Raw genomic sequence first — 27,173 nt, forward strand, 5'->3', positions numbered from 1 at the left:
CAGGTTGAGTAAGTTACAGAGCCCTTTAATATAGCTCTAACCTATACTATTCTCTGATTTTCTATAATTATGTCTTCTAAGATATGATTGGGGGTGCTTGTCACTTATCATAGGAATGTTGTCATTCAATTGTTTTCAGTCATGTCTGACTCCTTGTGACCCCATTTGGAGTTTTCTTGGCAAAGATACTATAATGGTTTACCATTTCCTTCTCCAACTTATTTTTACAGATGAGGAAACTGAAGCAAACAGGGTTAAATGACTTGCCAAGGTCACATAGCTAGTAAGTGTCTGAAGTCAGATTTGAATTTAGGAAGATGAGTCTTCCTGACTCCAAGCCTGGCACTTTATCCACTGTGCCACCTAGCTGCCCCATCATAGGAATATCATAAATGAAATTTTTTAAATACTAGTAAAACAAACTAGTAAAAACTAGTAAATACGAGGAAGCCAGTAAACTGAGAGTAGCTCAAGAGAATGGATGAAAGTACTATACATTTCTAGAGGGCTGGAGATACTGTATTATTGATGTTTGCATTCTTCCCTTTTCCCTCAAAGTATATATAGTGTACAAAGTACAAAGTAGTATAGTGTACACAGGAGAGGAGGAAAGAGGAAAGGAAGGAAGAAAAGTATGAAGGAAAAAAGAAAAGGAAGAAGGAAAAAGTGGGAGAAGGAAAATAGGAGATCCTCTATCTTTAGAGGTGTGATGAAGCCAGTTTGAATTGGTTTGGACAGACGATTGTTAAACTTTTAGCATCAGCTTTAATACCTTGGAAATCAGCAAGTGCTATAAATCATGGCTTTATTTATTTTTTTTGTTAATTGTCTAGGCTTAAGAAAGTGATAGAGAAAAAAATAACATAGATTAAACTTAAAAATGTGTGCTGAGTGCTTTGTTTTTGGAGAGTTAGTTGTTAAACATTCACCAACACACCATTTCCTGTCCCCCATTTTGTTTCCTTTGCTTACATAAAAATCTAGGAAGAACTTTCACATCTGTTTGAGGTCCAATTATTGTTATTTATATTCTCCTAGAAAACAAAGAATCCAGAAACTTGATGTTAATTCAATAGTATAGACAACTGAACATCCCATGGATAAAATATGGAAATTTGTCATGAGCAACATACACATACAAAAATGTAAACCACCTTCATTCAAGGAGAATGCTTATTGATTATTTAAAACTGAATGTCAGGAATCTCTAACTCTACATACCCAAAATAGAACTCATTCTTTCCCTGCCAAACAATTCCCTCTTTTGAATTTCCCATTATTTCAGAGGGTAACACCATTCTCCCAGGCACCCTGTTTCACAACCTTGGTATCATCCTCTACTCCTCACTCTCAGAGCCCACATATCCAGTCAGCTGCCATATTTTGTCATTCTACCTTCACAACATTTTTTTCTATGTTATACCATTCTCTTCATTCATACAGCCACCACCCTAGTTTAGGCACTCGTCACCTTTTGTGTGGGCTTCAGCCTTCTAATTGATCTGTCTTACTTCAATTCTCTCCCTGCTCCAATATATTCCCCACATGGTTATCAAAGCTATTTTTCCTAAAAAGTAAGTCGGACCACATCAGACCCCTACTGAATAAATTCCAATGGCTTACTCTAATATCTCCAGAAACAAATATAAAGACCTCTGACATTTAAGGGCTTTACAAACCTGGAGCCTTCCTATCTTTCCACTTTCTCATATTTTACTCCTCTCCGTAAATCCTATAGTCAGTTCTATTTGCTGTTTTTCCACACAATACTCTTATCGCCACGCTTTTGTACAGGCTGTCAGTTATTCCCTATGCTAAAAATTCATTACCCCCTGACATCACTGGCTTCCTTCAAGACTAAGCTCAAATGCCACCTTTCCCACGAATCCTTTCCTCAATCTCCTCAACCTTTAAAACTGCCTTCTAATGTATACTATATGTAGCTTGTAGGTAGCTATCTTTTTTTTTTAATATGATGTTCCTTCATGAGCTTTTTAAGGGCAAGATCTGTTTTTGTGTTTTTGCCTTTTTTGTAACCTCAGGGCTTTGCAGTCTCTGACACATGGCAAACATTTAATAAAAGTTTCTTGATTAATTAACTGCTTAATTGGTTTGAGGTCCTTCAAACAAGAACATGGAAGACTATGTGCTGATCCATAATAACATAGGAGAGGAATCTGGGTCAGCGGTGGCAACAAGTATATCTTCTTTCCCTATTTCTCTTCCTTTTCTCCATCCTTCTCCCAGGATAAGGAAGGGCAAGGATTGAATAGGTTGCACTGGAAGTCTGGGCAGTGGTTGAACCAGTTAATTTTAAGTTTCCTTCTAGCTCTTCATCTATGACCTTAATTCAGCATCTACTGCCCAAGAGAGTTTCTCCTTTAGCCACTCCCCCACCCCCACCCAAGGCTCTGAAAAAGAGAGTCTTCTCTTTGCCAAGACCAACCCTACTACATGTACACTTGACCCCATTTTCTCTAGTCTTCTCCAGCAGATTACATCCTCAATCATCTCCTCATTCTCTCAAATCTTCAACCTCTCCCCATCTACTCCTTCTCTATTATCTTTAAACATGCCTAAATCTCTCCTATCATAAAAACAAACTTTCACCAAACCATGCCATCATCATCCTATATTTCTCTTCTCTTTCTCAGCCAAATCCCTTGAAAAAGCTGTCTATACTCACTGCCTCCATTTCTTTGACTGTCACTCGCTTCAATCTGGTTTCTGAACTCATCACTCAACTGAAACTGATTTTTCCAAATTTACCAATGATTTCTTAAGCACCAAATATTAGTATTTTCTCAATCTTAATTCTTCTTGACCTATCTGTTATATTTGACCACCGTCTCTTCTGGATATTCTCTCCTCTCTGAGTTTTCTTGACACTATTCTCTCCTGTTTCAGCTGCTACCTCTTGGACTGCTTTTTCTCTTTTTCTTGGTAGCACCATCAACTCCCATGGGTTTATCTTAGACTCTACACAGATATCTCTCAGATCTATATATCCAGTCCCAATCCTTCCCCTGAGCTTCAGTCCTGCATTGCCACTTAGCACTTCAAATTGGATGTCCTAAAGACATCTTAAACTCAACATGTCTAAAACTGAACTTATCCCTTACCCTGGATCATTTGCTTTTCCAAACTTCCCAATCTCTGTGGAAGGCACTACCATTATTCCAGTTTCCAATAACTTCAACATTATCCTGGGGCTCTCATCCCCCACACATTCAATCTAGTGGTATGCTTGGGGAGGCTATAAGTTGATGTTCCTCAGGGTCCATCTTCTGAATGAAACTTCTTCTGATTCCCTCAACTGCTAGTGTCCTGCCTCCCAAACTACCTTGTATTTAACTACTATATATATACACACACATATGTATAAATACATATATAACATACACATATATACATACACATAAAATACATATATTTGTATTTATTAACTTTATGCTGTATATATTTTTATTATATATCTGTCATGTAAGCCTCATGTAAACTCCTTGTGAGTAGGGATTATTTCACTCATTGTGCTTGTAACCCTAGCATCTAGTACTTTGCATGGTGGCTAGGGCCCATAGTAGGTCCTTAAAAATACTTGTTGTTTGACTTATTTTCAAACTAAGCAAAAAACAAAGTAGGAAAGAATTGTTACCCTCCAACCTTCATATCTGAGCCCCTATCTTGTAGCATATCCATTGTCTTCCTACTTTGTGCCTCCTGTTAGCACAAAGATTTCCACCCCACCATAACCTGCCTTCCTTGTCTGAAACTGCTATATGAATGCCAGTTTGTGGGTCTCTTCTTTTGCTTAGCTATAAAGCACTTAACTAATACTATCATTATTATGATTAATTATTGTGAATCCATCTTGTTCTGGGTTTTTTTTATTCTGTAGGAGTTTATGGCTTGTTCAAAATGGGGTTTTTTTGGAGGTAACTTTTTTTTTTAATTTTTAATTTTTAGGCAGTTGGGGTTAAGTGACTTGCCCAGGGTCACACAGCTAGTAAGTGTCAAGTGTTTTGTCTGAGGCCAGATTTGAACTCAGGTCCTCCTGATTTCAGGACCCGTGCTCTATCCACTGTGCCACCTAGCTGCTCCTGGAGTTAACTTTTTAAAATTTTCTAATTTTGTTCTGTTAATCTCAGTACTTTATATTTTTATAGAGATTCATCCATTTCATTAAATTGCCAATTTTGTTAGCTTATAATTAGGGAAAATCATTTATAATTTTCTTTGTTTCTTCACTTGTTATGATTCCTTCCCCCCTCCCATTTTTTATACTGGCTACTTGGTTTTTTTCTTTCATTAAAATCAGACTAATAAATGATTCAGCTACTTCATTCTTATTCCTTTCCCCTCCTCATTTTATTTATCAATTTGATGCTTTTGTCCCTTTCATTTTTTTAAACTCTGAGGTTAAGAATTGCTATTTTGGTAAATTTTTTTTGTTTTCTAGGTTGTGTGATGTTGTGTGCTCAATTACTTACCTATTCTTTCTCTTTTTTGATGAAATTTCTTGAATATAAAATTTCCCCTAAAGACATGCTTTGGCTGAATCCCAAAAATCTGTCATGTTGTCTCATTGCTATCATTTTCTTGGATGAAATTTTCTATTGTTTCTATGATTTGTCCTTTAGCCCATGGATTCTTTAGAATAAAGTTATTTAATATCTAATTGATTTTAATCTTTCCTTTAGCATCCCTTTATTGAATATACTTTTTATTGCATTATAGTCAGTAAAGGGTACATTTAATATTTATGTTTTTCTGCATTTGTTAGTGAGGTTTTTATGCATCCATGCTTATCTCCTAAGTTAGCTTCTTCCTGTTAGCAGGGAATCAGAGAAACACCAGTCCATCTGGTGCTGGTCCCTTGGCCTTGCCTCTTCCCACTTGTAGGGGACTCTTTTTGCCTGCAGGAGATCAAAGATATCAATTCATCCTGTGCTTGTCTCCTGGGCTAGCCTCATCTTGCCAGCAGGGATTCTCATTCTCATTCTCTCTCTCTCTCTCTCTCTCTCTCTCTCATACACACACACACACACACACACACACACACACACACACACACACACACACACACACATCCCCCATCTTGGGTCAGTCTTCTCGGTTGGCCTCTTCCTGCCAGAGACAGATCAGAGCAATACCAGTCTATTACAAGCAATCTCTTGGGCTGGCCTCTTCTTGATAGCAAGGCATCAGAGAGATGCCAGTCCATCTTATCCAGGTCTCCTGGGCTAGTTTATTCTTGCCAGCAGATCAGAGAGATGCCATTCCTTCATGTGCCAGTCCCCTAGGCTAGCCACTTCTTGATTTCAGGACACAGAAGGATGCTATTTCACAGTGTGCCAGTATCCTGACCTGTCTTCTTTCTGCCAGCAGGCGATCAGACAATCATCATTCTATCCTGTGATGGACTCCTGAGCTGGTCACTTCCCTCTTTCAGGGGGCCCTTCCTGCCTGCAGTGGACAGATAGATGCCATTTCACACTGGTCCCTCTATCTTTTGGACTGGTCTGCTTGTAAGTATAAGGAGGATATCATTCCATTGGCTCCTCACTCTCTCTGCTCCCCTCACCTGAGCTGCCTACTGATGCCCTGAGAGGACTCTACCCTGATGCTGAACCCCTAGAGATAGTAATAACTCACCTGAACTCATTCATCAGTGATTAACTAAGTCCCATCCAGTCATGCCCTTTCCATCCCAGTGATACTGAAACCTCAGGTATTATTCAAACCCCATTCTCCATCTCCTACCATCCCTTATTCCCATCCTCCTCAACCCAAACTCGCCCCACCCCACCCCCTCAATGTCACACTCTTCCACTGTGCTTTCTAGAATACTTGCTTGGTAGGCAACAAACTTGCTTTCATCTTAAATCTTTTCGTTTCTCACTCTTCTCGTCTTCTGGCTCTCACTGAGACCTGGTTCCTTCCTACGTCTGACACAGCTTTCAACACTGGTTGCTCTATCCTTTCTACCACAGGTTTCATTCCCCTTAACTAAAGGTGGAAGAGTTGCAATGTTCCTTGTTCCCCATAGCCACTTCCATGCTTTTCTTCTACTTTCATGACGCAGTAATCTCTCCTTCTTTGAGGTTAACTCACAGTCTTTGTCTCCTTTCCAATTCCTGCTCCCATACTAGGAGATTCAACAAATATAATGATACACCCTCAAACATACATGACCACCTAGTTTCTCAATTTGCTAATTTCTCATGAACTTCTTCTCAACTCCACTTCAGCTACATACAGAAATAGTTTATAATCATCCACAAATACTCCATTTTCATTTTGAACATTGAAATTCCCTTATCTGATCACAATCTATTATCATTTGACCTCTCCCTCTGCTTTACAACATTGAACTCTAAATCCCTTAATCCCTTAGTTCCTTCCCTGACTATCACTCCTGAATACACCCTTCCCCATCTGGACCCCTTAGTGAATCAGTCCAATTCTATATTACCTTCTTCTCTTGAATCCATTTCTCTCCTATCTTTTTGCAAATCTGGTCCTGCCAAGCCTCAGCCCAGGATTACTTCTGCCATCACTGCTGCTAATATGTTGTTAAAGAAACATGGAGAAAATCTGGAAACCACGGTGACTGAATCCACTATAATTTTTATCATGTTATCTCACCTTGGCCCTCACTGCAATAAGATAATCCTTTGACACCTCCCTTATTGATTTACTAATGGAGTTTCTCTAAACCTTTTTATCCCTCTTCAATCTTCCCATAGGTCCCCTTCCCCTACCCTCAGCTAAGAACCTTTTCTCCTATTGAACTGAAAAAATTGAGGTCGTCCACTGAGAGTTTCATCTTTTCCTCTCCTCCTCAACTCACATCTCCCAAATATGCTCTGCCATAATTTCCTCCTTCACCTCATCTCACACGATGCCTTTCTTTTTGTCAGGGCAAACCTTTCTACATAAGCAAGTGATCCCATCTTCTCCAATAGATGGTCCCTTCTATCATCTCTTACTCACCTTAACTCTTTCCTTGTCTACTGGCTGCTTCCTTACTGCCTACAAATATGCCCATATTACCCCATTCTCGAAAATCTCTCATTTGATCCATCCATCCCTATAGGCTATCTTTCCCTATCTCTCCTCTGTTTTGTGGCTAAATTCTTGACAAGGCAGTATACAAAGATGTCTCCATTTTTCTCCCCTCCCCCTCCCCTTTAATTCTCTGCAGCCTGGCTTCTGATCTCATCATTCAACTGAAACTGTTCTTTCCAAAGTTACTAATGATCTCTTAACTGCCAAATCTAATGACCTTTTCCCAGTCTTCAACCTTTTTGACCTTTCTGTAGCCCCTGACACTGTTTATCACCCTTTTCTCACTGATAGTCTCTTCTACCTAGATCTTCAAGACACTATTCTCTCCTGGTTCTTCTCCTACCTCTCAGTCTCCTTTGCTGGATCCATGGATATGCCCTTAACCATAGGGCTCTGTCCTGGACCCTTTTCTTTTCTCCCTCTATACTATTTCATTCCCATAAATTCAATTATTATCTCTGTGGTGATGATTCTCAAATCTACTTATCTACCCCAACCCTTCTGTTGACCTCCAGTTTCACATCTCTGAGGGCTTATTCTACAACTTCAACTGAAACATCCCAGACATTTTATATTTTCTTTTTTTTTTTTTGACATTTTATATTTTCATGGGCCTGGAATTCTCTTCCTCTTCATTTCTGCCTCCTGGCTTCTTTTAAGTCCCAGATAAAATTTTATCTTCTACAGGAAGCCTTTCCCAATCTTTCATAATTCTAGTATCTTTTCTCTTTTGATAACCTCCAATTTATTCTGTCCAGTTTTGTGTGATCCTGACTGTGGCTCTTTGTTTAAAGGCTTTCTTTTTGACTGCTGGCAATATTTTTTCTTTCATCTGGAAGCTCTGGATTTTAAGGTTTCTTTCAGAAAGTGATATGTAGATTTTTTCCTATTTTAACTTTGCTCTCTGCTTCTAATAGTTCTGGAGTTTTATGCTTTTATGGAATATGACATCCAGGATTTGTTGTTTTAGTTTTCAGGTAGTATGATTATTAGAATCTCTCTCCTTTACCTATTTTCTAGGACAGTAGTTTTTGACAGGAGATATCTTTTCTTCTATTTATTCACACTTTGGATTTGATTTCAATGTTTCTTGTTGTCTTACAGAGTCACTGATTTCTCTTTGATTTATTCTAATTTTCAATCTGTTACTTAAGCAAGATTCTTCATCTTTTGTACTATGTTGTTTATTTGCATTTTAAATCCTTTTTGCTAGAGTTATCATTTCATTTTTAATGTCCCCTTTTTTTTTACTTGTTTCATCTCTTCCAGGAATTATCTTTAGACAATTACCTTCCAGGAACTGATTTTATGAACAGACCATACCTTTATCTGAGGCTCTGCCAGTAGTCACTTAAGCTTGGTCATGGATATCTTTGGATGAATAAAATTTCTTTACTGTTGGTGTCCTTTGTTTATTCATATCTCAATCTTAGCTTCCTGAATTTACCAGCTCTGACTGTACCTGCACACTTTGGTGGAATGGTGGGCCCTGTTTGCTTTTGTAATTTCTAATATATGGTGGAACAGTGGATAAAAAAAAAGGAAATGGCCTATTGCTATCTATAAGATATAAATATTGCTATGAGAATGTATAGGATATACTAGGGAGCTAGCAGGAAGAAAAAAATGGGTTAAATGTGGCCATCTGAGGCTGATATTGGTATTTGACTGATAGAGCTATAAAATAAAATAAAATCAATTAAAAGGGCTGGGGATTCAAAGAAAGCCAAAAATATGAACTTTTCCCTCAGAGCTCACATTCTAATGGGAGAGATAAAAATGTGAATAACTTAGGGAAAACTGGAAAGCAGTCTGGAAGAATTTAGATTTAAACCAACATTTTACACTCTATTTCACAATAAATTAAAAATGACTTTAATGTTAAAGAACATGCCATAAAAGAAAAATAGATCATATGCCTATAGCTAGGCATCAAATGCTATAGCATCTAAATTTTTAGAGGAAAAGTAAATGAATTACAGATGGAAATTGATATTAATACTATAATAGTTTTAGATAATTATATCATTTAGATAAATCTAAACAAAAATAAATAAGAAAGAAGTTAAGGAGGTGAATAGAATCTTAAATATAAGCTAGATATTATATGTATATATCTGTAGAAAACTGAATAGGAACAGAAATGAATATACTTTTTTCTCAGTGGTACATGGTATCTTTACAAAAATTGACCATATTATTAGGGCATTGTCAAATTTATAAGATTACAAGTTATTCTCCAATTGATAAATAATCAAAGAATATGAACACACAGTTTTTTGATGAAGAAATCAAAATTATATATAGTCAAATGAAAAAATGCTCTAAATAACTATTGATTAGAGAAATGCAAATTAAAACAACTTTGAGATATCTTATACCTATCAGATTGACTAAAAGGATAGAAGTGGAAAGTGAAAAATTGTTGGAAGAAATATAGAAAAATTAGGACACCAATTCACCATTGGTAGAACTGTAAAATGATCCAACCACTTTAGATAGCAATCTGGAATTATCCCCAAAGTGTTATAAAACTGTGTATACTCAGTAATACCACTATTAGGTCTGTTTCCCAAAGTGATTAGGGAAAAAATAACTTACATGTTCTAAAATATTTATAGTAGCTATCTTTGTGGTGACAAAGAACTGGAAATTGAGGGGAATAGTTAAACAAGTTGTGGTATATGATTGTGATGGAATACTACTGTGCTATGAGAAATGATTAGCTGGTTGATTTTAGAAAAACATGGAAAGACTTGACTGAAATAATGAAGAGCAACATGAGCAGAACCGTGAGAAAATTGTGCAGAGTAATAGCAATATTGCTTTAAGAACAAATTTGAACAACTAAGTCATTTTGAGTATTATAACTATTCAGATCAACTACAAAGGACTTATGAAGAAAGATGCTATCCACATCCAAAGAAAGAACTGATAAATAGAAGAATATCCACACATTTTTGTGTCTAATGATAGCTTTCTCTAGGGTGGGATGGGGAAGAAGGGAGAAAAAAAAAGCATAGCAGAAAAAAAAAGAAAACTTAGAAGGAAGCACAGAAAAGCAGGGTAGTTGTGAAAATGATGTGTAGTATTTAATACATAGTTTTCAAAGAAAAATGTGAAATGAAATTCATGGTTTTATATTGAATCTTCTTTTTATGTTGTGCTGTGTATGTGCAAATGTTCTTTTTTTTGTCTTTTTGTATTGAAGTTCAAAATGAATAATTTTTTAAAATAAAAAATGAAAAAAAATAAAGAGAAAATTTTAAAAGGCTGTATCTAGGAGATGTATTCTTTTTAAAAATGCTGTTTTTTCATACTACCAAATTTCCCCAGTATCCTCCCCTAACCTTTCACAGAGAGCCATCCTACATAACAAATAATATTTTGAAGAAAAAAGGAAAAAAGTAGAACATGCCCCCCTCAGCAAAACTGATCAATGCATCAAAAAAGTATGAAAATAGGTACAGTGCACCACACTTGTGGACCTCTCACCTCTGCAAAGGAGTAGGGTGTCTTTTTCATAGCCATACTTGTTCTTCGTAATTTTGCAGCATTTACTTTTGATTATCATGTGGCTGTTATTCTTTTTATTTACATTGTTATAATAATTGTGTATATTGTTTTCTCAGCTCTGCTTACTTTAATTTGTTCTTTTTCTAATTTTTTTAGTTGTATGCCCAATTCATTGATCTCTTTTTCTATTCGCTCTGCTTACTTTAAAAAGGTTCTTGTAAGTCTTTTCATGCTTCTCTATATTCATCATATCTGTCATTTCTTATAGCACAGCAATATGCCATTACATGTACATGCCACAATTTTTTTTCCATTCTCCAACCAATGGGCATCTAATGGTTTCCAGCATATCATAAATTATCATTAAAAATGTTGTTATAAATATTTTGGTGCATATAGACTTGTTATCAATGACTTCCTTGTGGTATAAGCCTACTACTGGAATGTCTAGGTCAAAGAGTACAGGCATTTTATTCACTTTATTTGTATAATGCAAATTGCTTTCTAAATGACTGTACTGATTCACAGCTCCACCAACAAAGCACTAATATACCTATCTTTCCTCAACCCTTCCAACATTAGCTATTACAATTTTATATCATCTTTGCTAATTGGAAGAGTGTGAGGTGAAAGCTCAGAATTGGTTTGATTTGCATTTCTCTTAAAAGTGATCTTGAACATTCATTTATATAGTAATTAACAGTGTGCTATTCTTCTTTTGAGATGTTTGTATCTTTTGATTTTTTATCTACAAAGGAATGACTTTTGGTCATATGTACATAATAAATATATATCAACATGTCATAAATATAATAATAATATTATAGTGAATATTATAAAATTACAAAGTATAGCCCTAAACAGATATGAGAAGAAACTGCACTCCCACGTCTTTTGCGTAGGATCAAAAAAGTGAGTAATACTGCATATATTTTCATAATTTTAGCTATATTGATTGGCTGTTTCCTTTCTTCTACCTCCTCCTTCTTTCTTCTGTTGTTGCTTCTTTTACATCCTTTTGTTGGTTAATTTTATTCTCTTTAAAAAATAGTTTGTTATATGGGATTACTCCATGAGAGAGGGGAAAGAGAAAAATAAAGGGATAATTCAGGCAATAAAAAAATAGAAGATATCAAAATTTGTTTTTAGAAAAAAGAGGAATATAAGAAGGTGACATGGTCCTATAAAAACAGTGTCAGGAGTCCTAAAGGTCAAAATGAGCTGAGGCTTGTGAAACAACAAAGATGAAGTGGGGGATGTTATAAAAGAAAGAAAGGAGGATCAAAGGACTATCATTCTGAATAGTGGTGGAAGACATGGTTAAAACCGATCACAGAGAGTAAGCAACTGCACTTGCTCTTTTGCTTCTGTTTTCTGTACCTTTGCATTGGAATTGAAAGAACAAAAATGGTTAACAGGGAATTGATAGCCCAAATCATTACTGCATAGTAAAGCCAAAACTTGGCTGTCCTTGATGAATTTGTTTTTATTGGAACCAGAAGAAATATATCCTCAAGGACAGAAAATTGGTAGATGCTATTGCTGAGCCACTCTCAGTGATATTTGAAAAATCAGAGACTTCCAGCCAGGACAGATCATATGTTTAGATCAATCTGTTTAGACAGCTTGTCTAAACAATGTCATTCTGCCCAGTTCCCACAAACTCACTGCTGCAAAAGCCTAAAATTTGTACCATAATAAGTAATGATCAAGAAATAAAATGAAAAATCCCAATAAGTGATTTCTTTCACTCCAGAACTGCACATAAAGCCAAACCCATGGTTTTCATTTTGCCTATGGGTAATAGTAAAGGGATCTGCCAGCAAAACCAGCACTAGCTCAGGCACACTCCCAGTGTGATTAGTGACTGACATATGCACCTGCCAGGCTCTATGTGCAGAGGCAGAAAGAATCAGAAAGCCTTAGAATGGTCAGAAAACCCTAGAATAGAGATACTGGAAGCCAGAAGGAATTGGCAGTAACCAGAATGGCACAGAAGCACTAAACTGGGATATCTCAGATAGCTACAGACCCCAAGATCTCCTGCACTCTGTCTTGAGATGCCATAGAAGGCAGTGAAGATACAATGCTCTGTACATTAAAGATTTAAGGGTGACCCAATTCAGGGAGGTGGAGGTCAGTGTAGGAACCCAGGGTGAGATCAACTAGGGCTGAGAGCCCTACTCCAAAATGCAGTAGAATGCAAAGATTGGCCCTGGCACAAAACCCCAATTCAGAAACTAAAGCTGGAGAGATGAGTAAACCAAAGAAAATACTAACTAGTACAAAAAAAATACTATAGGACTAAAGATCCGCCCAAAGTGAGAGAGTATCTGCAAATAATGACTTAAAAAATTATTTACAAGGACTATGTGAAAACTGGGGAAAAAAATGAAGAGAGAAAAAAACAATATGGGATTAAAAGGAAAAAAAGGGAAGAAAATCAAAGAACTAGAATCTAAGGGGGTACACATCAAATGGGGAAATGGATGAACAAAATGTGGTACAGAAATGCAATGGAATATTATTGTGCTATAAGATATAATGAAAGCATTTCTAAACTGGTGAACAATGAAGGGAACAGAACCAGGAAGACAATTTATAAAGGATAATAACACTGTAAAGAAAACAACTTTGAAAGACTCAAAAGCAATGACTAACCATGTTTTCAGAAGACCTCGAAGCATGTTAGATAGAGAGATGATAGACTCAAGGTGAAGGAAAACCTAAATTTTTGGACATGGCCACTGTGTGAATTTTTCCTTAACTCTGCTTATTTGTTACAAGTTTTTTTTCCTGCCTATTTGGTGTTTTAATTGGGGGATAATACTGATGCTAAAAAAAAAAAGGCCTCTGAAACATTTTAAAAATGTACAGAAGAGAACCAAATAAATGTCAGAAGAAAGGACAGATAAGCAGGGCAGTTCTGAAAGTAATGTGAAGAAATTATTATATGCTTTTATTTTTTTTAAGTGGTATGAAATAAAAACTTAGTTTCACATACAATCCTCTTTTTGTATTCTTCTGTACACATGTGCTCTTTTTCTGGTGTTAAAGTTCATGATAAAAAATTTAAATATAAAAGATCATGGAGAATGGGAAGGATATTATAGTATCAGAAAAGGGCAAACAGGTCATGTAACATTAGCCTTATTTCCTTTTGTGATAGAGTAACTAAACTGGTATATTGAGGAAATGGTTTAGATACAGTCTTCCTAATATTAGTAATTTGATAAAGTATCTCATATCATTCTTGCAGAAAGGATGAAGAGATGGGATTAAATGGTAGCAGACCTTTCTACAATTAGATGGATTCAGATACTGATTGAATGTCCAGACTCATTAATGGTCTAATGTTAATTTGACAGAACTCCACTGGCGTACGCCATGAATCTGTATACTTTGACTTTATGCTTTAAATATTTTTATCAGTGATATAGATGAAGACATTGTCAGCATGCTTATCAAATTTACAGATGCCACCAAACTCAAAGTTAGGTAACACAATGGAAGATTGTTAGGATTCAAGAAGATCTTTACAATCTAGTGGACTGGGTTTAATGTAATATGATGAAATATGGAGAAGATAAAAGGATAAGAATATAATTCTTATCTGGAGCTCTGCTCTCTATTACTTGGTCGGTGTGTGAGGGAACATAGTTGATTATGTGTAGTCCTGTTGTTTTCACACATATACATGGTAAATATAATTCCAGAATGGGAAAATAGCAGGTTTAGAATCAATTATAAATTTTTTTTCTCTCAGACTATGAACTCTTTCTCTTAAAGGAGACAACTAGGCTCAAATTATCACAGTCATCATTAACAAAATTAAGCATGGACCAAAACCAAGGCAACTAGGTGACTCAGTGGATAGAGTGCTCAACCTGGAGTCAAGAAAACTGGCCTCCCAGCTGTATGAACCTGGGCAAGTCACTTAATCTCTCTGTGCCTTAGTTTCCACACCTGTAAAAGGGGGACAATGCTCCCAGGGCTGTTGTGAGAATAAAATGAGATAATCTTTGTAAAACAGTTTGCAAACCTTAAAGTGCTATATTATTAGTTATTATTCTTATAGGTTTTAAGGCTGAAAAGAACTGATACAATACAAGGGAGAGAGAACTTAATGGCAAGTGTTGAATTTGTCATCTAGGGTGTGATTCAAATACTACCGCTCATTGTATGATCATTGGCAAATCACTTAACCTCTCTGAGACTCACTTACTTTATCCTTAAAATGAAGGAGTTGACTAAATTGTCTCCAAGTTTCTTCGAGCTTCAAATCTAAGACATGGAGTATTACAGAAAATAATACTTAATTTTTCCTGGTCCAGGGTCAATTTCACCACTGTGACATTAGAGGCACTAAAATGTTTTCCTTTTATCCTCCTTACCATGTAATTAATTCATGTAATGTGGTAAATCAGGATAGCTGTCTATATAAGTTCTCTCATATTTTTAGCTATTTATTGAAAGAACAGGTTTTCTGGCTTGGACAAAATAGTTTGTTCACATGGATCAAATTCAGTCAAGGAAACAGATATCATATACTTACCTAGTCATTTCCCTCTCCTTCTCCTGTGCTGTGGGTACTAAAACAACCAAGTGAGTAAGTCAAGTGGCCAGCTGAGTTGTTAGGCAGTATGGAGATGATTATGAATCATTCAAACACTTATCAGACAAACTCTTTTTAAAAGAGGGATCCTGCATAATGGCCAAAAAGCATTTTTAAAGCACCTAATGTATTGCACAGCATATTAGATGCATGTGATCCAACGTGAAACAGAGAAAAAGTTCACTGTTCTACAACTGCAGAAACAAAGCTACCTGTAAATCCTGCTAATTAGCCCTCTACTAGCCCTCACATGACTGAGTTCATCACTCAGAACATTATCATTAGCTAAAACAAACATTTAGAAGACCTGAATCCTGTTGTCAAGGAGCTTACAGTTTAATTGGGGGAGACAGGACATATACATAAAAGAAGATTAATACTGTGAGACCCTCCACTAAAGTTCTGCTGTTATCACCATAATATGGAGGCAGTCTTAAATTCTTCAGTGGAAATGAGCTCAAGAAGGATAGAATACTCTCAAGAATGAAATGCCGAAGACTAAAACAGAAACAACTCAAAGGACGAAGAAAGTAGGGAACTATGTAAAGAAAACAGTGAGATTGCATCATAGAAGTCATCAATCAATTTTTAAAAGAGATGTACAGCAGATAGAAAAGGGAAGGTAATGAAGTATGAATACAAAAGGTTGGCCCCATCCTATAAAAATAGTGTCTGGAGTGCTCAGAATGAGCTTTGCACATAAATGAGCTCAGAATCAAATCATCCAGCACTCCAAGCACTTCAGGGCTGACAGTCTCATTAGAACTGACACGTGATAGTTGAGCCTCAGACTAGTAGGATATATGGTTACTTGGTTCCACATCACAACTTTCTAGCTCTTGGTTTTTGTTTCTATAAAAAAGGAAAAGACAATGAGTCGAGGGTTTGAATTGGAGTCATATAAGCTACAAGGTTAAGAAAATGTCAAGCTCACTATATTTTTGGCTTGCCTCCAATTCTTAGCTAGAACTGAGGGAAACAGTTTCTCTTTCTTTAAAGGAATATGGTGTTTTCCTCTCTCCATGCAATTATATATATATATATTCAATATTTTATATATTATATAATGCAACATTATATATTTATATAAAATATTTTATATTATAATATATAGCAAGTTTGTGTACATATTAACTTGGCTAATGAACTAAAACAGTTTTCACTGGTTATATGCACAACCACACACATATATATGTATATTATATATGTTTGCATGTATATGTACACTAAATAACCACTTAAAAAGCATAAGCATAAAATTAAATGAGGAAATTGAAATTTTCAGTGCTGGTTGAAGTGTATGGGAAGGGTCAATGGAAAACAGGAAATGAAAGAACTGACTAGCAAACCAGGAAATTTGGCTTCTCCCTGAAGAAATACGGGTCAGCAATATAGTTCCAGATGTTCTATAGCTTACAATCTGAACATTTTGTTTGCAGACACTATTTGGGTCCTCCAACAGCTTCACATAATAATTACCCTTAAGTTACCCATTCTTCTTTTCTCCTTTTTCTCAGAAATCCATCCAAGTCAAGGATAAGATCACAAGAATATGGGACCAAATGATGAATCGAGAGCCTTCGGTCATCTATACTCTTTTGAGGGGCCTTCCCACGGTGCCAAAGTGTGAATTTTCAGCTTCATGAGAAGTGATGCAGTCCACATATCCCCTCACATATACACACATACACCTAATAAGAATAACAAATCCTCTACACACACACAATAGCAAAAATAATTTTTAAAGCTGTGTTGGGGCAAGAGAAAAATTAAAGAATAGGACTGTTTCCTGCAGGGTAGATAAGATGATAATGATGATTTTTTTTGTTTGAAAGCAAAACTATTCAACTTTTAACTGGGTTCTGTTTATTTCTGTCAAACACTCTTCAGACTGGGAAGGTAGATTAAAAATGATTAACAGAAAGCTGGGACATAGAACAAATGAGGAACTGGTAAAAATGCAACAAGATAATGAGTTCAAGTCATCCAGCCCATATGAACAACAACCCAGAACACTAAACAAATTGGTAGAAGTTATTTCTGAAGAACCACCAATGATCAGTGCCCTTGGAAAGATTACAGAGAACAATAGAAATGCTATAGGATTAGAGAAGGACAAAACTCTGGATTAAAAAGAAAAAAAGGAAAGAGTAGACTCTGAAAACTATAGGTCAGTGAGCATAACTTTACTTCCTGAACAACAAAAATAACTCAACAGGTCTCAAAAAGATCTTCCCCTTACTTCTAATCCCCTTGTGATCTAGCTTCCATTCATTCCTCTCAACTGAAGTTGCTTTTTTTCTTCCAGAAATGATCACTTTCTTGCCAAATTCAAGGGCCATTTTTTAGTTCACATCCGTCTAGATTTCTCTACAGTGTTTCACACTGATATCTTTATGTTTGCTCCCTTTCCCTATCTTTATGTAAAAATACTGTCATGAAACTCTTCCTGTCTGATCCTTCTCAGTCTCCTTTGCAGCATCATTTTCCAAATCCCTCCACCAAGGCTGTATCCTGGACTCCTGGACACAACATTCTATCTCCCACCTCCATATCTTTGCATACTCTAAGCTTTTCCTCATACCTACAATACTTCCTCTGTCTCTTGGAAACCTTGGCTTCTTCAAGGCCACATTTTTAAATGTGTTTTATCCCCTGAGGTAGAAAGTAACTTCTTGAAGGCAGAGTCTGATTCATTTTTGTCTTTGTATCTCTGGTAAGTAGCATGGCATTAGGCACAGACTAGAATTTTGTTAAATGATTTTGATAACAGGAGAAAACAATGGGCCAAACAAAATAATATGACATTGAATTCAAAATATTAACTTCACAACTACAGTATGGAAGAAATATGGCTAGATCCAATTGAAAAAGAACATAGAATTAAAAGATGTCAGAAGTGAAAAGGACTTCCTTGGCCATCTAGTTAGTTCACCCAATACCAGAGAAAGAATCCTCTCTACATCATTCACAATAATTAATTATTCAGCTTTTTGCTTGAAAACCTCCAAGTGGGAGGAAAAAATCTCACTACTTCCTGAGGCAGCCAAGGAGAATTATCTGGAGATTTCAATGGAATGTAAATACCTTATGAGTCAAAGATATGACATGGCAGTCAAAACAGCTAATGTGATCTTCATTAAGAAAGGAAAAGTGTTCAAAATGAGGGACATAAATTTTGCTGTATTCTAGCCTGGTCAACCCACATCCAGAATTTTGGATTAAGTTCTAGGAGCTAAGTTTTTAAAAGGACATTTACAAGTTGGAGAATGTCCAGATAAAGGCAACCAATTTGGTAAAAAAGGATCTGAGAGTAGAAAGATAAGTTACAGGAACGGAGGATGTTCAGTTAGAAGAGAAATCCTACAGAAGGCATGATGCCTCTTCAATTTGAAGGTCAGTCATATGGATGAGGAAATGGACTTTTGCTTGTCCCCATAAGAAAGACAGATAAGGAAATAGTCAGATTTAGGCTTGATGTAAGAAAAAGCTTCCTAACAAGTTTAATTGTCCAAAATTAAAATAGGCTGCCTCAGGAGGAAGTTGGATTCCTCTCCCTGGAGGAAACCAAGTGGAGACTGGATGACTACCTGTAACAGAGGTTATATGGGAATTGTCTGTTTAGACACAGTTTGAAGGGGCCTTTCAGGTCCCTTTTAACTCTGACATTCTTTAAGGGGAAAAACATCATATTCACAAATTCCCAATGAAACCAGGACATTAATTTAGAGCCTACTTCAAAGCCCTTAACACTTATTATAAATAAATTAATTAATGACATAAGGAAAATAAGAGTGCCCTTATAGCAGAACAAAAGTATAGGTAAGAAACTTATTACCTATTAAAAAAATACCACTGCCTTTCTACCATCTTCCCCTCTGACAGTAGATTTGTGTTTATAAACATAGATGGACAGAATTTACGTCAATTGCCAGAAGGTAATCATAACTACTCTCATTGCTGAAATTTTCTGCACCAATTTGATAATTGTAATTACGTCCCTTAAGTAGCTAGGTGGCATAGTGGATAAAGTGCCAGGCCTGGAGTCAAGAAGACTCATCTTTCTTAGTGCAAAACTGGCCTCAGACTCCATGCGAGTCAATGCTGTATGCTTCCATTTCCTCATCTATGAAATGAGCTGGAGAAGGAAATGGCAAACCTCTCCTGTATCTTTGCCAAGAAAGCCCCAAATGGGGTCACAAAGAGTTGGACATGACTGAAATGACTGAACAACAACAATTATGTTCCTTCTTTTAAACTAAAATAGATCCCAATTTCAATTTCTTTAATGAATTTTATGAGCAAGCTTGACAATATCAGGATGCCACACAGAGATCCCTTCCAGCCTGTACATTCTACACTTTTAAATTACACTCAGGGGGAAAATGGGATTCAGTAACTTCTCAGCATTTGTCATTGTTTAGATATGGATACACCCTCTATCGACACAGCTCACACCTCTTCTAAATTAGTAGATGTGTTCAAGAGTTCCTGTGGATGAAACCTATTCCCATCCCTCCCCCCATCACCTGCAACCCCGGGTCAGCCTAGTGATGAACCTCTCTGAACTTCTCTAGGCTTGTTCTTAGACAAAAGATTGGCAGGTCCATGAATCAAACAATCAATTAACAATAATTTATTAAGTTCTTTCTAAATGCCAGGCACTGTTCTAATCCCTAGGGATACAATGAAAGGCAAAACAACAAAAAACACTTCCTGCCCTCAAGGAGATCACTTACTAATGGAGGAGACAGCATGTAAATAGGTACATATAAGATACATACAGAGTAGATGGAAGTTGATATGGTAGGGGAAGAGAGGGAATATCAAATAAGCTTGTATTGCTTAATCATGGAGTACACAGAAGGAAGTAAAAATATGAGAACAGCAAAAAGGTAGGAAAGAGTCAAGTTGTGAAGAATTTTAAAGCCAAACAGATGATTTTATGTTTGATCCTAGAAGTTAACAGGGAATGACTGGGGTTAATTGAGTAGGGGAGAGGGTTACATGATCAGAGCTGTGCTTTAGGAAAATCATTTTGGCATCTGTGTGGAGAATGCATAGGAGTGAGGAGACATAAAGCAGGGAGACCAATTAGAAAACTGTTGGAACAGTCATGGCAAAAGGTGATGAAGGCCTGAACTAGTGTGGTGGCTGTGTGAATGGAGATACGTTCAAGTAGAAATGACAAGATTTGGCAACTGATTGGACTGGTCGAGTCAGTGAGAATAATAAGTTGAAGATGATTTTGAGGTTGCAAACCTAGGATACTAGGAGGGTGGTGATGTCCTCAACAGGGTAATAGGAAAACATGGAAGAGGGTATGGTTTTGGGGAAATGATAAGTGTTATTTTAGACATGTTGAGTTTGAGATGTCTATCAGACATCCAGTTTAAGATATCCAAAAGGCATAGATAGGAGACAGACTTGGGAAGAACACTACCTGCATCTGTAACTAAACCCATAGGAGCTGATGACATTGCCAAGGGATATAGAAAGAAAAGAGAAGTGAGTCCAGGACAGAGCCTTGGGAGACAGATACAGTCCATGAGATAAATAGTTTTTACATTCTAAAATAAAGTTTTATTGTATTTAAAAATGTAAAAATCATTCTTAGCTACAAGCTACAGGTATCAGACTGTATTTTGTCCACCCCTGGATAAAAACCCTCAATGATACTTGGGACATCTCTTTCTTCTTTGCTGCCCTCTACCCCTTTCACTTTTAACTCTCATTTGTACAGTCTCTCAGACCCCCAAAACAGCCTACTGACCTGAAGTTCACATTGGTTTTGGTTCAGAAAAGTATTTATAGGCCTTGGTTCAAAAAATTTGAGACATTAGAAGAAGCCCATGAAAAAATCTGGAATTCTCACCATTTGTAGAGGATGAGAAACAGTGCTGAACATTTCCTGAAGACTGAATGGTACAATTCTGCCAGAGATCAGTTGCATGCCCAGGTCCTACGATCCATTGCTAAAAAAACAAAAACAAAAACAAAAACTTGTATGAATAAAGATGATACTGAAGTACAAAAGAAAAGACAAAGAAATGCAAGAGAAAATCAGCCTGGCTGGAAAAAAAAATAATGACTACTGTTATGTTTCGGTGAGCAGACATTTTCTAGTAGAGTAGGGACAGTAGAGCAGTTATCAAATATAACCTATTCCTTCTTTGGAGGACAAAATATTATCCTATCTTTTAGTTCTTCCTCCTCTGCCCCCCACCCCCAAGAAAACTGGAAAGCTAGGTTCCTGCACAGATTCCTGGGAAAGGAAAAAGGACTAGAAGGAATTAATAATATGATTGCTTGGTCATACTTGCAGTTATAGAATTAATGATAAGCAAAATGTTTAGGGATTTGCCTTGCTCAGATTTTTCTGCATAGTTAAAAATTTAAAAAATCTAATGTGTTTAATTCCTAAGAATCAAAGTTGCTGTGTTTCTTATTAATAGAAACTTCTTTAAAAGGTTTTATCTTTGTTTAATATAAGTCAAACTTGGTGACCCCTGAACTTAGCCTAGCAAAGCTAATTTTAATTTTCCTTTTAAGTCTAAATCAAAATCCTGAAAGATGATTTGGAAACTAGCATTTTCACCTGTAAATTAAGAGTAGTAATATTTGTACTAACTAGCTCACAGAATTGTGCAAAAAGTATTTTATAATTCTTAAGTGAGCAGCTATGCCATTAAATAGATCTGCTAATAATCTCTGGTATTTGAAAAATATCAAAATAGGCTTTCACAAATGCCTCATTTCCTTCCTTCCATATAAAATACCTTCCTTCCAGATCTGTGCTGAATTTAAGTCTGAAAAGTGGCACCAAACTTTTACTGAAGATTTTTATACACAGTTGAAATTGCTCATTTATTCTCTACGACTGAAAGGAGGCAGGGAGCCAGGACCGGTAAAATATTCTAGGATTTTTCATTTCAAAAATATGTTCAAATGACAACTTAGCACTTACCAGGAAGGAGAATATTGGCAAGAAAGAGCTAGGTTTAAATAGTGGAATAATAGAGGGGATTATCTTTCTTCCTGGTGTCCCCAAATTCTGACAGGAAGTGTCTGTCAAGTCTGAGCCCTGTCTTATAGAGGTGGGGGTTGGGGAGCCAGTACTCACACTGACAATAGTGGAGATGAAAAGGAGTACCAGCACTGCTACGTGGAGCACGATGATTCCCAGGAGCAACAGCAGCATTTTGGCGAAAAGAATCTGCGTCTGATCTGCAACGGGAGAGAAATCAAGGATACAGTTGAAAGGACTCCCCAACTGGCCGTTCCACAGAAGGCTTGGTTAGGAGGGCCTGTGTGCCTGCTGTATTTGTGTCTCAGATTGAGTTGGAATCTCGCTGAAACTGGGCGGGTCGACCAATGGGCTGGACTGACCTCATCCTGGAGGGGGCAGCAACAGGCTGCCAGGAGAGAGCACTTTTCTCTCTTGGCCTGGGGCCCCATACTGAAAACACTGCTTTCTTCCCCCCCCCCCCCCCCCCCCCCCCCCCCCTTTTTTCTTAAAACAAAACACTTGGTTAGAGAAACAAGCAAATCTGGAAGGCAAGGAGAGTAAAGACATTTCTAATATGAGAAACAGCCACTCACGCCCCAAATGTGTTCTTCAGACTTCAGACACCACCCAAATCTGAGCCCTTATCCTTAGAGGCCCGAGAGAAAGTTCTGGAAGAAGCTTGTAGGCTTTGAGACCCTGCAGACTACCTTCCTGGATAGTTCCACAAGTAACAAGGATCTTTTCTGCATAAGGGATGTAAAAGGAGGGGGGAAAAAGCTAGGGTCCTGCATAGATTCCTGGAGAGGAAAAATGAGCTAGAAGGAATTAATTCCTTAAAATGTGTCAAGCACATGACAAAAAGAAAAAAACTCCAGCTCTTCCATTCTCCTCTCTCTCCCCACTTAACGTGAAATTTCTAGTTTTGAACAGAAAGAAGTAATGTTAAAAACCCATTAAATGTCTAAGTTTCCAAGCAGGGATTTTGAGGGAAGGGAAGGAATCCATGCAAACTCTGCCTTGCAACCCAGAAAAGAGCTCTTTGAAGCTCTTGGATATCTGTGCATTCTTCCACGAATTAAACATTATACACAGCGGGTTTGGGGAGGAAAGGATAATATTTAGGGAGTCCTCCTGCTTCTTAGTTTATACGGCTCTTTAGTGGGTTGAAACTGGTTACTTTTCATATCCTCGGTTTCTACAACACACTTTCCCTTTTTGTCTCTATGGCCTGGGTGTTCACCAATTTTTCCAGACCAGTCCTGGCTCATCCTCTAAGTTGCACTGTTTATTTCCATTGCTTGCAACGGAGTGCTCTAATCTAGCCTCTTGCCAATTGCAAGCCAAACCCAGGGTGTGAGCAGGGCAAAATGGCTCTCTAGATCCTCAGACTTGTGGGATCTAGGATGCGGCAGTGCTAAGGTTGGAGTAGGAGAGAAATCTGGTGGGCTTTTATTTTGGGAGGGGAAAGAAATAAATGATGAATTAGGCCTGGAAGAGGATGACCTTAGGTCTCTAAAAATTTTAATGTCTTTAGAAACCTAATCCCGAGGGAACCGCACATTTCAATGGAATTCCTAAAAAAAAGAAAAAAGAAAAGAAAACAACTCTCCCTTTCATATACCACGTTCCTAACCTCCTGCTTTCCTCAAGAAAATCCCAGAGTAGAAGAGGGAGAAAATTCAACAAAACCTTTAATGTTGTTGGTTAATTTTATCTGACTAGCACCAAAAGAGCTGGGGAAAGGATTCCGAGAACAGGTAAGCAGAACTAGTGTAAGGCAGATGACTCAGTAGGAATTAAGGGAGATACAAGGTAATGATCATTCTTCCTTGTCTTGCGGTTTTCCTTAACAGGAATCTATTATCCCGAGAAATAAATGTTGTCCTCCCACCCCTTCATACCTTCATCCCATCCTGAGACCCTTTCTACAGGAAAGAATTAGCAGAAAGGCAGGGCAAGTTTACAATCACAATCTCGCCTTCCCCAAGGTTTACCGGACCATCAACCATAATGGGCTGAAAGACATCTGGAGGGTCCGGCCAGGCCGCCAATTCTGGAGTTTCGGCATCATTTGTCCTGGGACCCACCCCAGGTTATTCAGATAAGTTCCATCTGCCTCAGTCTCCTACAAATTCCACTTCAAAACGAACTTACTGTCTACAAGATTAGTTGTCCCTGCTCCAGGAAGTAGTCCAAATGCAAAGTTGACCCAGGAAATAAAGTCCCCCGGCGATAGCCTAATTTTCTGTTCTAATCCCCAAAGGCAACTGTCTGGAACGGGATGCAAACGAAGTGAGATGCAAGTAGGAGGCTCTGAGAGTTCGCTTTTAACAGGAACAACGCCCTAATTGTTTTTGGACTAGGGTGTGTCCCTGTGTCAGTTTGTGGAGGGATGGAGGAAGGGAAGAAGACTGTTAATCGGTTATAAATCATTTCAGGGAAAACGATGATCAATGGAAAGGCAGCTCTGGGACTTACACTGACAGACACTCACATGCGTTCACTCCTCAAATGGGAATTTCTCACCTCACACCTCCCCTCTCCCCGCCCTACCTGGCAGTCAGCATGGAAACCAAATGTTGACAAATAAATCCTGTAGCGATCCAAAATACCCTCCCCCAAGAGCCACTCCTTCCAGACCCAGTGCTTACAGCTTCATGAAATACACTGGAAAGACAGACAAATGCTACCGCATTTGTCTAGTTTTGGTTCCAATGTTACACCTGTCGGGAAAGAGTTGGGGGCGGATGGGGAGGACGCCCAGAGAAATTGGGTGGGTGGGGCTCTGTGAAGCTGGAGAGGTCCAGCTGCTTGAGGGTGGGATGCCCCTTCCTGTCAGTGAGGAAGCAGCTTCAAAGTGAAATGCCGCAGGCTGTGCCCTCAATCCCAGCAACCAACTCAAGGCGATCTTTGCCCCCTCCTCTGTATCTCGGTGCTCCTTCCACTTCTCTCCTTTCTGGCTCTTATGGAGGAAAAATGCAATGCCAGCACCACAAGAAGTACTAAGCCTCTTGGTCTAGAATCTGGCTGCATGAGTCTGGGGTTTCTTCGGGTAATAGACGGGCAGCGTCTATCAATACATATGGCACCACGGTCCATAAATATGACATCTGCTTGGTCTAAAGTTATGAACCTGGGGAGAATGGTATGGGTAAAAATAGATCCAGCTGTTTCCTAGCTGCTGCTGTTGGTATTATTGTTGTTGTTTTATCTGGGCTAGGAGAAAGGAGTAGCAGCAATTTCTCTCTGACTTTGCTTGTCCCAGGACTTTGGTTCACCTTAGGCCACAGGTCCCTGCTGCTGAACTACTGAGAGAACTTCTTCCCCATCCTGTAAACCAAGGGAACTGTCAGCCTGTGGTGAGAAGGTGATTGAGTTGTGGACATAACCTGTTCTGACCTGTCAAGCCCAGACTGGTTAGTTGATCCATAGATACTTCAACTCAAAGGGTCAGCAGGGTTAAAATAAAGGTTAGAGCAAAACAAACAAACAAACAAACTTCATAGTACCAAATTGTGCAAGGCAGGGAATCAAAGGCAGTGTAGTGTTTGAAAAGAGAACTGGACTTGGAATCTGAAGACCTTCCTTGTGATCTTGCCTCTGCTACTTGGACTTTAAAGTGACTTTGAAAAAGTCACAACTCGATGAGCCTCAGTTTCCACATCAAAGCTATTGTGAAGAAAGCATTTTGACCTGTACACATAGGAGTTATTAACTATATTGTTGGAAGGAAAGTGCTTTTGAAAACTACAAAGCATGCCAGATAAATGTGAACTATTATTGTGGGGGGGGGGTGAAGATAAAAACAGATTCATTTCTTTTTTTTTGACCTCTGCTTTTCTATCTCTCTGTCTTTGGTCTCTTTCTCTGATGTTGTAAAATATGTTGTAAATCCATATTAACACAAATTATTAAAAATGTTTGTAATTCAAAATAGCTTTGTAATTCATAATAGCTCTAGTCCCCAACTGGATGATTTCTTCATTTTTAAAGTAAATTTTTATTGATATATTTTGTTTATACATCACCTAAATTTTCCCCGGTATCCTTCCTATTCTCTTATCACTGAGATCTGTTCCACTTAAAGAATTTTTCATTATTCTTTAATTTAAAATCATCTATCATCAAAATTCTTTTAATTCAGTCTTTGTTTAAAGTTATCTTTCTTTCTTGGACTAAATGTCTTACTGCATGTAAATATTATACACAGGCTTATATATTGAAAAATTATAATTTACATATGTTGTAGTATAGGTTTATTGGTTAGAAAAGTAAAATAATTTTTTTCAAGCAATAATTTTGCAAATGAAAATTTCCATTTCTCTGTTACGTCATTGACTTCTGCAATTCTGAATAGTAAATCAGTCAATAAGCATTTATTAAATACTTACTATGAACAAGGTACTATACTAAGCACTGGGGAAAGAAAGGCAAAAAATGATCCCTGACCTTAAGGAGTTCATATTCTAATGGGGGAGATAACTCGCAAACAACTCTGCACATACAAAATACAGAGTAGACGGAATAGAATCTACTATTTTTCCTTAACTTTTTGAGGGGAGAAATTAAATCATTAGACATTCAGGATCTAGTATATGAATATTAACGTAGCCTGGGACTGCTTCAGCTGAAGTGTTATGTGCATTTGTCTCTTATTGTTTCCTGCTCTTTTCTTTCCTTAGTTTTTAATTGTTGAACTCAATTATCCTCAGTGTTTGCTGATGAGTAACAGAGACCCTGAAATCCTTCACAAAGGCATTTTTTCTTATAGTTTAATGTTTTCTCTCAGCCTTTTTCACAAATCAAAACTCATACATTAGCCTGATGGTTGATTGAAAATATTTCTAATAAAGATTTAAAACTCTCCAATCTGTGCCTAGGATCCGAATAGTTTTGAATTTTGATTTTGTTCAGTTGATCCATTGATTAGCTTGTTTTTAAAAATAGAAGTCTCAGATTCAT

The 27,173-nt window shown here is 37.4% G+C and overlaps 1 protein-coding gene across 3 annotated transcripts in view; it reads right to left on the reverse strand.

Annotated features, from left to right (window-relative positions):
* Positions 1 to 24,535, reverse strand: part of PMP22 (peripheral myelin protein 22) — a 57,353-nt gene extending 32,818 nt beyond the window's left edge. The window contains exons 1-3 of one of the 3 annotated variants that reach the window (XM_027840721.1): positions 24,366 to 24,535; positions 22,326 to 22,429; positions 21,078 to 21,177 (exon numbers count right to left, since the gene is read on the reverse strand). In XM_027840721.1, the coding sequence (XP_027696522.1) occupies positions 21,078 to 21,177; positions 22,326 to 22,403 (178 nt within the window). In that variant the 5' untranslated portion in view covers positions 22,404 to 22,429; positions 24,366 to 24,535. The other 2 variants (XM_027840727.1, XM_027840735.1) reach the window with 2 other exon arrangements.
* Positions 24,536 to 27,173: the final 2,638 nt, after the last annotated feature.

This window comes from Vombatus ursinus, unplaced genomic scaffold, assembly GCF_900497805.2.
Source record: "Vombatus ursinus unplaced genomic scaffold, bare-nosed wombat genome assembly UNPS02004704.1, whole genome shotgun sequence".
NCBI classification, from domain to species: domain Eukaryota; kingdom Metazoa; phylum Chordata; class Mammalia; order Diprotodontia; family Vombatidae; genus Vombatus; species Vombatus ursinus.